At 38.8% G+C, this 13,009-nt stretch overlaps 1 protein-coding gene across 19 annotated transcripts in view; it reads left to right on the top strand.

The window, feature by feature from the left end:
• The window catches only part of SUPT3H (SPT3 homolog, SAGA and STAGA complex component), a 470,398-nt gene that overhangs the window by 334,587 nt on the left and 122,802 nt on the right, over positions 1–13,009 (top strand). For all 19 annotated transcript variants that reach the window (XM_073335778.1, XM_073335781.1, XM_073335776.1 and 16 more), the window contains 3 exons: positions 4,141–4,227; positions 8,744–8,834; positions 10,970–11,106. In XM_073335778.1, the coding sequence (XP_073191879.1) occupies positions 4,168–4,227; positions 8,744–8,834; positions 10,970–11,106 (288 nt within the window). In that variant the 5' untranslated portion in view covers positions 4,141–4,167. The remainder of the gene's footprint in view (positions 1–4,140; positions 4,228–8,743; positions 8,835–10,969; positions 11,107–13,009) is intronic.

Here is a 13,009-nt window from a genome sequence, read left to right as displayed (position 1 = left end):
CCAATTTGTAACCAGATGAACTATGATCTAATTTACCTTCATAATGAAAGCAAAAGCGTAGTTTCTTAAAGCATTATTTTTGGCTCTGACCACTTTAAAGGTACGCAAACGTTAGCACTTAGCCTTTCTTAGCACCGTTCTTTAATGTAGTTTAAGAACTGTAATGATTGTTTCACAAATACAACCTGTTTGGTTTCCAGCCTTTTACCTATTTTGTTAAAATATTTTCTTTACAATGTTTGCCGCAATTGTTTGTTGTGAAAAAATTCATTGTGAAAAAACAGACTGTATTGATTGAGGTAACTGTTACTGTCACAGCAGAGTGAGTACTCCTTTAATCAAATTTATAATTTGTAGAAGTTACAAAAAGAAAAAGAGAGAGAAAAATAAATAAGCCCTAAGGTGACTATTAACATATTCTAGTTAACTCATTAAACCAGTAATTAACTTTTAAAGTACTATTCCCCAGTATTTCTTCTCAGATTTTAAAATATAGTTACAGTATATACTACTTTCTTTGTAACGTGCAAAATTGTAAAATATACTTAGTTTTCATGAACTCATTTGCACTGCTATAATTAGGGTTATTTCAACACTTTTATTTTCAGGGATTCATAATTTTATTGTAATAAAAATTCTGAGGTTTCTTTTCTTTTTTTCCTAATTTTGAGAAAATTGGGCTTGCCTTTTTTTTTGTTCTTAAAAGGCTAAATATGTGTGGGTGCTTCCTGTGCATTAAAATAGCTCAAAATAAAATGTTTTCAAATATTGACTAAGCATATTTAATAATTTAAAGATAAAAAACTATTAATATACAGTAGCTTTGCACTCAGACTACAGCAAGTTCTGTTCCTAGTGCCCAACCTGAGTGCTCTAATTCGAGTAGGGATTAGGGAACTCCACAGGAAGATGGTGGGAAACAATCCTACATCTTCACCAGGGGTCAGGGCAGCACTGATGCCACTTCACAGTTGTTACTGCAGCCTCAGCATGGGAATAGTCTTCATAGCCCCTACACTACATCCCACCCCCAAACACCATGTGGAGACAGTGGCAGTAGATCCACTTGCCCTATCACTGGCTGTTCCATCCTAAAAAGCCATTGCACTTGAGGCTGACTTTGCTCCCATTGAAGCCAATGGCAAAACTCCTATAGACTGCAGTGATGCATAACTGGACCTGATGTTCCGAGGGAGCTGAGCTATACAGAGCTTGACGTATATATCCTCTATGCAATTTCCTGAAATCCCCCTTCCCCACACAACATGATCATAGGAATTCTCCTGAAGCCAGGGCCCTCAGTCCCTAGGAAGGGAAGGAATTGAAACGTTGTATATTAATAGTAATTCTGACAGTCACGACAGTTCATTACAATACAATTATAGCTTTGCACTCAGATATTGTGGTTATATGAGTCAATTATATGCTGTTTAAAACTATAAATACATATTTTGCCCCCAGCCTGGACTATGTGGCATATACTTTTAAAAAAATGCCTAAATACATATTTACCTGAATGTGTTCCAGTTACTCAGGTAAATATGTATGTACCAGTTCAGAAGTAGTTATGGGCTCTTTGAATAAATAATTCATATTTTATAACCTTGCATGAAAGAATTATTCTCCTGTTTTGCCTTTTTTTTAAAAAAAAAATTGAAGAAATAAAATACAGAGCTTCGTTGTGCTTTCACTAAATTAAGGAGGTGCACCAACCAACTAAACCGAGAAAATTCAACTATGTAGCTCCTATTGTGTTGGTATGAACTAAGGACATTAAGCCAGATTTTGATCTTGCTTGCACTAGTGTAAATCCAGAATACTTCTGTTGAAATCAGTGAAGTTATTCTGGATTTTCTTGGGTGTAAATGAGGCCTGAGTCTGGCCAAATGTGCTTCGTTTACACCATTATTTTGTTGGTAAGGAAGGAGAAGCCTTCATTTTAAATTATTTTTGTCACATTCATATCTTCATTGTCATTTGAAAGAAGATTTGTTTGTAGTTGACATAAATTAAGATGTCATTTTTTTGTGATTGGAAGAAGAATGTTGTAAGGATAATGCAAGTGTCTTAAACGATGGTATTTTCTGCACAGAGAGGAGTTACACTAAGATATCTTTTCAGTTTCAGTAGTTCTCCAATTTTATGATATTTGAAAAGGCTGCGTTGCATTATTGTCCATGCCAAGGTCAGTTTTTGAAACACTTATAAATGTATTGGCCCAAATTCACCCATAGGGTAACTCTGTTGACTTGATCTGAGTTACACCAGGGATAAATGCAACCCATTCTTTTTATATTTTTCCCCAGCCTCTTTATATTTTATGCTGGAAATATAAGTACCTTGTGTGCCCTCAGACTAATCAGAATAAGAAGCAGTTTTGCCTTTGCCAAAAAATAGAACGATCATTTTTCACATTCTTACATTTTCCAGTTCAGTTTCAAGTAAGATTATGTTACTGTGACTTCTGAATTCCTGAAAACTCTCTGCTCTCTGTCGCTGTAAAGGCCCAAGTGAGCATTTCAAGGAAAAATCTGAAGCTTTTCATGCAGTATGTTTTGTGTTGTGCATACCAGATACAGTTAACGTTTTGTGTGCATGTGATTAGTGTGGAAAAAAATTAATGCAGTCCAGTATTATGATTTATGGACTGAATCCTTTGCCCACTGAACACTTGCCAAAATGAAAATCTTTTTTTTCTCCTTTGGATATTAGAAACAGCTACTGTTTTTGTTGATCTTTTTAACTTCTGAATAGGTCTATTTCAAGACATAGCAGCATGGGAGCTCAGATTAATAATATACTTATTCAGCCAGTGATGCTGAGTGAAACCATTGCTAGCATGAGTATGAAGGATAGAATTTCTACAAATTATTTTCAGGTGCATTAATGTATTTCTGAAAGTGGAGTATGGAGGCATTTTTGCATGAAAAGAAATGAGATATATATTTTTTGTATCATGTTGCAGGTGTACACATGAGTTTTAATGTAATTGTATTCCTCCCACCAGCTGAGAAAGACGGGGATGAAAGCAAACATCCTGTGATGAAATTCTCCTTACTGGAAAAATATTTCCCAAGCTTGGGATAGGGAAGCAACTAGTCCAATGAGAACTCTGTCCCCCGACCTGGTGTTCAAAGTGACCGCCAGCCTGATTCAAAGCCCATTGGATTCAGTGGAAGGAATTCCAGTGACTTCATTGGGTTTGGGATTAGGCCTCATTAGCCCAGCAACTTGTTATTTATCAGTTTGCCATAGGTTTGGTGTCAACTCGTGTTATGCTGTCTTTAAAATGGACTCTTTGGGACTTGGAAGTGGACTCTTTGCGCAATTTTTTTGAAGCCACCCACATTGCTGTTGGTGTAAAGGGGGTTATTTATTATATGTTCCATTAAAGGCTCTTCTCAGGAGACCTTTGATCCATGGACAGAAGACTCAATGGACTTGGAGGTCTTGCTGGCCTGTAGAGGCACAACCTTTAGGCCACAATGATTATAATGTAGATGAAGGCAGTTCTTTCCCTTCGCACTCCCGTGGCAGCCATAATCTAAACCTATGCAATTGCTCAATTCTTTCTTTGTGTCCTTCAAGTCTGAGTGAAAAAGAACATTCCTAGTGTATGGATAAGATTGGTACTGTTGAAAGTGAAGGACTTTTCCCTAAAAATGTCTTCCTGTATATTTATAGAATTAATGTTTGCTATTGCCCAGAAATTCTCAGCAGAATCAGCCAGCTAGTCTGCCCCTTTTATAGGAAGAGCTTTGCTTTTTACTTGTCTGCATTAGAGGACTCATGTCTGTTCTCTAGACTGCACTAGAAAATGTTTTGAAGAAAAGAAATGGTAGAAATTACAATTGTATATGCTGAGAAACAAGAGGTTTTACTTTTAAATGCAGCATTATGATTGTTGAGATATGCCAAAAGCTTTTCAGTCTTTATATAATTTATGGCTGGAATTTTGGTTAATGGGAGTTGGGTGATTGACTCCCTTCGGCACTTCTGAAAGTCCCAGCCTATATTTTTAAGATGATCTATATTTTCCAACATGTCACCACAGTGTATTTATCTGAACCTATTTTGAAACCTACTAAATACAACATATATTACAGAAGCCATAGTTGTACATTTCTTTGTTTTTATCAGTTGCAGCAAGCAGCTGAAGTTTCTCAGATGAGAGGAGCTCGAGTCATCTCTGCTGAAGATCTTCTGTTTTTGATGCGCAAAGATAAGGTACAGTAATAAGCTAGTCAATTTATATTATGAACTGTAAGTTAGACAATGTGTATGTTAGTTTAATCTGTTCACTTAGTTTAAACCAAGGGAGGCATCCTTATGAATAGCAATTTGTAAAAAGGATAATGTCATTATAATTAGTTCAGTTTTAGTTTCTGGGATAACTTCAACTTATCAATAGATTTTTCACTTGATTGTTTTCACCTGCACTGGCAGAGTGATAGCAAGTTGACCTAGTAGGTTGTTTTCATCTCAAATAATAATTTAGACTATGATAAGCCGTAGCCTCTCTCTCCCTTCCACTTATATCATTAACAATCATTATAACATCCTTCCGCTTACCTGAACTCTGGCTCCTGATGTGACACTTGGCACAGCTCTGTCCTTTCCCCTCTCTACATCTAGGATGTCAATAAATCATGTCTGTTTTTTAATAATATTTCCCCAAATCATCTCTCTTCCTTCTTCCTCCCTCCCAAACAAGCTTCCAAAACCCTGGTTGATATCCCATTCCTCTCTCATCTTGAGTATTGGCACCCTCAAACTGTACACTCCAGTTAATCCTGCATGTTGCAACTAAAATCGTCTTCAGCTCTCATTATTATGAATTTTTCCTTCTTATTTGAATCCTTCTGCAGGCCTCTGATCTCCTTCTACATCAGATTTTACATTTTCATCAATCAACATGTCTTACTGTATTTTGGCATCCATCTTCCACAGCCAGCTGTGGTTTGCACTGTCACCAAACATGAAATACCTTCTCTGATCCTGCTTGCCACTTCTCCTTCAAATCCCTCTCTTGATTAGTCTTCCACTGCTGACCTCCATTTCCTCCCCTCGATTTCCTCAAAATAAGAACGTTAGCTTATAAAAATAAACTACAATATCTAACAGACTCCTAGCCAATTCAACATATATCCTAAAGTATTTTAAGGTCAGAAACTAACAAGATGTATATATGACCTTTTCTTTCTTCACAATCAGGTCTCATTGTCTACTTAGATTGTAATCTCTTTGCAACATGGACCACCATTTCATTATTATACCGGGGCTACCAGCAACTCTGTTGTTAAAGTTGCCTTTTATAAGACTTCATTTTCAGTTGCTTATAACTTTGTCAAATTTTAACCATTTGGACTGAAATTTTTCTTGCCAAGTGTCTCCTCAGGCTGAAATTTTGTGGAAAATTTCAACTAAAATGATGTACACTTTTCTAAGAACTAAGCTAGGGACAAATACACTTTTTTGGCCATGTTAAAAATATTCCGGTGACCTTTGCTTTGTGAGGCTCTAGTCCCTCCATGCTGTGAAATATGAACTTGAAATTTGGCAAGAGTGTGGTCTGTGTGTCAAGAATGTGCTTTTTGCCATCCCCATGAAAATGCACCCAAATTAGGTCAAGTTATAAGCCTTTGAAAAATCAGTTTGCACATGCTCAGTAGAGACTTCCTAGAGCTTAACAGATAAAAATTCTAAGGATTCCATCTATAATGAACATGCTCCAGCTGACATGACTGAGCGTGACTTTCCATGCACTGGCGGCTCTGGGCTGGTGCAGACATGTTGGGCTGGGTACAAGAATTGAGACCAGGAAACCTGTCTCTCCTGTGCTTGCAATGCCCCCATTGCTGATGTGCAGCATGGAAGAAGAAGCTACCTGATATAAATATAGATGGGACAAGAACCAAAGCTGGCATGCGGGGGGGGGGGACCAAATGAGACAAGTTGCTCGGGGTAACCCATGACTGGGACTGGAAGATGGGGTTGCAGGGTGGGAACTGGGACTGACTCGGCCAGGAGACTTACATTGGGAGCAGGGGTTAGAGACTAAGACTGGCTGGGCAAGAAGACAGGAAATGGGAAGCAGTGTGACAGTGGGAAGACCGATCTGCTGGTGTGGGGTGGGGAGACAGATCTGATGAGGAGCTAGGATGCCGGGGAACAGCTGGGACTGGCTGAGCAAAGAGACTGGGAGAAAGAACTGGGTGGAAGGAGGAGCTTAGATGAGAAGGCTGGGAACGAGACAGAGAAGGGAATAACTTAAGTGAGGGGGGAGGCATCGGGAGATGGGGGGAAGGGAGAAAGACACATTGGTGTTTCAGCCAGCATGTGGGAACTGGAACTGACTGATCAAGGAGACTGAAGACAAGGAGTTGTTGGGGTGGGAAGGAACTGGAATGCCTAGGCAAAGAGACCAGGACTGAGAGCAAAAGTTGGAGGGACAGCTTGGCAAAGAAATGGTAAAGCACGTTCTCCTCCAGAGCCTGAAATGGAACCCAAGATTCCTGAGTCTCACCATTCCTCTGCTGTCAGCAAATATCTATGAAACCCACTGGCACAGTGTCTCATTCCCCTCTAGTAGAGGATGGCTAATTACTACTGCTGTCAGTTACTCAGTTGGCTCAAATGGCAGAGGTCTGTGTGGTGGATCTGCAGATTCCAACCCTGCTGATGATCCATGTGATGTCAGTATAATGCCACATGATGGATTTTCTATTTTTTAGTTTGCTTTTTAAGAAATTAGAAAGTTGCACACAAAAACTGCTGAAAGAATGTTATTAAGGTTGCAAAGTCAAGCACTCAAAAGTAAGGAAACTGAACAATGAAGAGAAAATAAAATATTGAGTAGCTGCTGTTCAAGTAAGCTTTGTCCATCCTGTGCACTGAATGACGCAGGTGTCCTGTGGAAAAAATAGTATCTGGTCATGTAATTAAAGTTGCAATCCATACACCCCAGGGTCAAAATTAAGATTGTGTAGGCAACTGTAAATCTGGCATTTCCTAACTTAAAAATGCTTGATATTTCAACTTAAATAATGTTATTGTAATATAATTTCCTGCCTGTCTGTCTCTCTCTTCTCTCCTCCCTCCCTCGCTGTGAGATGAAGGGCTCCTACTCTATTTGGTGCCTGCACTGAGCTGAGGATGGGCAGCTGAGGCCATGTGCGAGGTCTGGGGTGGGGCAGTGTATGTTGTGATAAAGGGAGCCCTAGAATGGGGTCTCTGCTGCTGCTGTGGTGTGGTGGCCTTAAAATGTTCATATTCTGTTACTGTTCTGGTATGTTGCCAAAAATTGCCTGAGGAATGCAAGCAAGAGAAGGGAAATGGTGATTTTAAACAGTTTAATATTGCAGCCAAACCTGACTGGAATTTTATGGGACAAATGACACAATTCTAGCCTCAGTGCTCTGTCCCTCCTGCATTTTGTAGGCTTGCTGCAAACAATGGAGCTGCTAGAGCTTCTCAGAAAAAGACTATAAGAATACTTTGTAATGGAAAGTGTCATGCAACCCCATATTTTGGTTGCCTTAGTTTTTTCTATTATAATAAGTAGACAAATTCAGAAATAAGGTGTACATGTTTGACTATGAAGGTAATTAACCACTGGAACAATTTTCCAGGGGTTGTGGTGGATTCTCTATCACTGACCATTTTTAAATTGAGATTGGATGTTTTTCTAAAAGATGAACTCTAGGCATTATTTTGGGGAAGTTCTATGGCCTGAACTATACAGAAGGTCCCACTAGATGATCACTGTGGTCCCTTCTAGCCTTGGGATCTATGGATAAGTATTCTGGTCAAGAAATGAAATAATTTGGACTAAAAATGTTGAAATCATTTTCATTCCCCAGGTTTACACAAGGAACAAATTTTCAAAATTCAACATTTTCTTAGATTTTTTTTAATATTTTTCATTTTCTACCTTTTCCTTTTTTCCCCTTTTTTCCTCTATCCCACTTGTTCTTTCTTTAATCACTACCCTTTTTTCTTCTTTTGTCACTAAATAAGGTAAGAAAGGAAAGGGAAAGGGATACCAATAAACCAAAGAAACCCAAAAAGCTGAGAAACTGCAACAGTTTGTGTTTTCTGATTTTGTCAAAGCACAAATTCTTGATAATTTTTCATTTTGAAAAATGGCCTATTTTTGACATATCATTTGAAAATTTTCACCTCTAATCATAGAGCATGATATGCACACAGTAGCTGTTAGGCTTCCAAGAGGGTGTTAGAGGAGGTTGGTTAATGTTCACTCAGAGCTCCTGGAACTGTGTGTTTATAGGCTAAATTTTCAAAAGTAAATAATGATTCTGGGTGCCCAACTTGAGATACCTTAAGCAGGCCTGATTTTCTGAAAGTGTTGAGCATCCGTCTTCTGAAAATCAGCCTTTAGTGGTTTGGCACCAAAAATCACCTGTCACTTTTGAAAATTTAGGCCCCAGAGTCAATAGAATTTTTATCACTGCACTATAATAAATCTGTAGAGGGCCCAAATTAGCAGCTGCTCATGTGGATGATTCCTAAAAGTCATTGGGGTTTTCCATGCATTGAGCTGCTGGAAAATCAGAGATTCTGGATATATTTAGTAAATATTACATATTAACCGAATAATATACTTACTTTCTCTCTCTCTCTACGTACACACAGTGTGTGTTCTATAATGATCCCTATTCTGTAAAGCAACATTTTGTATACATTTTAATCATGATCAATGTACTTTTTTTTCCTCCCTTAGAAAAAGCTTAGAAGGCTGCTCAAATATATGTTCTTCCGAGACTACAAATCTAAAATTGTCAAAGGCATTGAAGAAGATGATCTCCTTGAAGGTAGAAAAACTTTAAGATACTTTTGCCTTTTTAAGGGAATAATCAAATTGTGCACTGTGAATCTCAACAGAAAATATATACGCCCATCTAAATAGTTTTTGACACTCAAAATATTGGCTTATTTGGCAAGTCCATTTAACCTTGTGCTTTTCCATTCAGATTACTTCATAAAAGTTCAATATTTCCATTCACCATCCAAATGATAAGTCGGACTGTTTAATGTCAGAACTGTGTTGAACTAAGAAATTGGTGCTGATTAAAAGGCTAATTGATTTCAGTATGGGTAATTTAAATGTGGCAGCTACAGTGTGCAAGGGAGAGGTACATGTCTTTGAGATTCATTTGAATGGACATTTGTTAATTTATTATCAAGGGTTTTTGACATATTTTACGAAGGAACCATAATCTTAAAGTCACTTACTACTGATATATGACCAGAACTTTCTTCCTGTGTTGTTTGAAATTTTAAGGAACCAATGCATAGTTTAAACAATTGGAAACACTTTTTCTTCTCCATTTCATAAGCAAGTCACAGAATTTAAAACAACTGGACATAACTTTTAATCTGAGTAGATTTTGGTTTCATCTTGGGCCAAATCTTCAGTTAGTAAATATCCATTTAACTCCACTGAAGTCAGAGAAGCCATGCTGATTTACACTAGCTGAAGAGCTGGCCTCTCATTGGCAGATAGTAAGGTTGCAGATAGACCCGATCAGAGGTAAATCTTTCTTACTTTTAATAGATACTTGAGGAGGGAGTCTCTTTCTGTTTTACACTTTGGCAAAACTTTTGTAGCTTGTCATGCCAATAAAGTCTCACTAAATTGAACTAAATTGATTTGAATTAAGTAGTAAATTATAGTTTTCATATCTAAATCTTTTGTAAGTCATGAACTTTTGAAAATGCCACTAAAAAGTAAGTATTCCCCTGAAAATTAAGAGTTAAATTTTCAAATGGGGCTTTATAGTTGCAGCCATGAATTCTAAGCACACTGTATTTTACACATGCAGTGTCCATTGTACAAATTGTATGCGCAAATATAGTGCTGAAACTATAGAAGCCCCATTTGAAAATTTGACCGTCATTTTTTGTGGTCTCATCTACTGTACTTGCTGAATTTTCAGTTTTATAGCAAAATGAGGTTCCCAGCCTTCATATAGATATGACATGTTGTGCCAGGATTTCTTCATGGGCTACTTAGCAACTGGCTTGTTGTCTTCCTTCCCCTTTTTCTTGTTTGTTTCTTTACCGGGAGGGGATTGTCCTCTTGGTAAATAGGCTGTGTGTCCAACTATCTCCGTAGTTGACAGTGGGATAAAACAGGCTCTAATTCTGCTCTAATGCCAACAGTTTAGTTAACTTTTTACCCAGGGTCTTCTGGAGTTTGTCTGAGAGGTGACTTATCTTATATCCTGTCCTAGCAGCAAAGTTGCATTTTGAGGTTTGTGTGATGATTGCTTTTAAGACATAAGGTCATTAAGATTGACTGATTGCCATGTATGCATTTGGGAAGGAACTTTCTCCCCTGTGTTACATTGGCTGAGTGTATGCATGCACATGAGAGAGGAGTCACCTCCGCAGGAAGATTCTGTGCAGATCAGGTGGTAACAAGAAAGGGTTTTAAAGTGTTTGCTTATGATTGGCAGGGCAGAGGGCGTATCAGTTATGGTTGAGCATAGGGCAGTTTTGGCTCAGATGATTAGCAGGTAGTGCCCTGTTTGATATAGTTCACTTTCATACTGCACTCTGGTTATGAAAGCCTGTGATGTTAGTAATTAATGTTGCAGTTTGATAAGTGGTTGTCATGGCCTCATTTTCCAAACTCAGACATTTGGGGTCAGGAGGCACTAATGATTGTGTGAGGATGGGTGTGAAGATATAAGTAAAAGCAGGCCCTCACAACTGTGCACAGGTACAGAGCCTCCCATGAGCAAAAATGTCCTTTTCCAAAAGAGGGTTTAAACTTAGTGACTAACAGAACATTTCGAATATATTTGTTAGCAGAATGGGAAGCACTGTATTGTTCAAACAGGTCCTCACTTTTAATGTTATTAAAGTATGTCTTGCAGATGTAAAGAGTCACAGATGAACCAAAATAACAGACTTGTTTTTAATTTTGTTCACCTTTCTATAGACAAATTCAACAGTAGCAGTGTCAACAAACGTCAGAAGCTGGCTCAAGACTTTCTCAACTCTATTGATCAGACTGGGGAGCTCTTGGCTATGTTTGAAGATGATGAGATTGATGATGTTAAACAAGAGCGGATGGAGGTAATTTCTGTCCTTTTCACATCCAATCCCAGAATAGAAAGGAAATGTGCGATAGATGTCATAGATCATGTTGTTCTGATATATTTTTTTCTCACCACTTTTCAAATCATTGATGCCTTTCTAGGTAGATGGTGTAAATATAATCTTATTTCCATGTTTCTTCAAAGAAGCAAATGTTTCTTGATATCCTGCGTATGCATGCTGAGAGGTAGGGGGATGAACTAGATGTATTTCAGAGTAACAGCCGTGTTAGTCTGTATTCGCAAAAAGAAAAGGAGTACTTGTGGCACCTTAGAGACTAACCAATTTATTTGAGCATGAGCTTTCGTGAGCTACAGCTCACTTCATTGGATGCATACCGTGGAAACTGCAGCAGACTTTATATACACAAAGAGAATATGAAACAATACCTCCTCCCACCCCACTGTCCTGCTGGTAATAGCTTATCTAAAGTGATCATCAGGTTGGGCCATTTCCAGCACAAATCCAGGTTTTCTCACCCCCCCACCCCCATACACACACAAACTCACTCTCCTGCTGGTAATAGCTCATCCAAACTGACCACTCTCCAAGTTTAAATCCAAGTTAAACCAGAACATCTGGGAGGGGGGGGGGTAGGAAAAAACAAGGGGAAATAGGCTACCTTGCATAATGACTTAGCCACTCCCAGTCTCTATTTAAGCCTAAATTAATAGTATCCAATTTGCAAATGAATTCCAATTTTGCAGTTTCTCGCTGGAGTCTGGATTTGAAGTTTTTTTGTTTTAAGATAGCGACCTTCATGTCTGTGATTGCGTGACCAGAGAGATTGAAGTGTTCTCCGACTGGTTTATGAATGTTATAATTCTTGACATCTGATTTGTGTCCATTTATTCTTTTACGTAGAGACTGTCCAGTTTGACCAATGTAAATGGCAAAGGGCCATTGCTGGCACATGATGGCATATATCACATTGGTGGATGTGCAGGTGAACGAGCCTCTGATAGTGTGGCTGATGTTATTAGGCCCTGTGATGGTGTCCCCTGAATAGATATGTGGGCACAGTTGGCAACGGGCTTTGTTGCAAGGATAAGTTCCTGGGTTAGTGGTTCTGCCACCATCTGAATTGGAATTCATTTGCAAATTGGATACTATTAATTTAGGCTTAAATAGAGACTGGGAGTGGCTAAGTCATTATGCAAGGTAGCCTATTTCCCCTTGTTTTTTCCTACCCCCCCCCCCAGATGTTCTGGTTTAACTTGGATTTAAACTTGGAGAGTGGTCAGTTTGGATGAGCTATTACCAGCAGGAGAGTGAGTTTGTGTGTGTATGGGGGTGGGGGGGTGAGAAAACCTGGATTTGTGCTGGAAATGGCCCACCTTGATTATCATGCACATTGTAGGGAGAGTGGTCACTTTGGATGAGCTATTACCAGCAGGATAGTGAGTTTGTGTGTGTGGTTTTTGGGAGGGGGGTGAGAGAACCTGGATTTGTGCAGGAAATGGCCCAACTTGATTATCATGCACATTGTGTAAAGAGTTGTCACTTTGGATGGGCTATCACCAGCAGGAGAGTGAATTTGTGTGGGGGGGTGGAGGGTGAGAAAACCTGGATTTGTGCTGGAAATGGCCCAACCTGATGATCACTTTAGATAAGCTATTACCAGCAGGACAGTGGGGTGGGAGGAGGTATTGTTTCATATTCTCTGTGTGTATATAAAGTCTGCTGCAGTTTCCACGGTATGCATCCGATGAAGTGAGCTGTAGCTCACGAAAGCTCATGCTCAAATAAATTGGTTAGTCTCTAAGGTGCCACAAGAACTAGATGTAGTCATAGATCTTTCAATCCATCTCAGCTCTGTTTTCCTTGGATAGACAGCAAATTCTATTTCAAAATATTGTGGTTAGGATAGTGCCAATTGTGA

Source organism: Lepidochelys kempii, chromosome 3, assembly GCF_965140265.1.
Source record: "Lepidochelys kempii isolate rLepKem1 chromosome 3, rLepKem1.hap2, whole genome shotgun sequence".
Taxonomy (NCBI): Eukaryota; Metazoa; Chordata; order Testudines; family Cheloniidae; genus Lepidochelys; species Lepidochelys kempii.
Note: the sequence above shows the minus strand (reverse complement) of the source record. Positions and strands in the feature narration are given on the sequence as shown.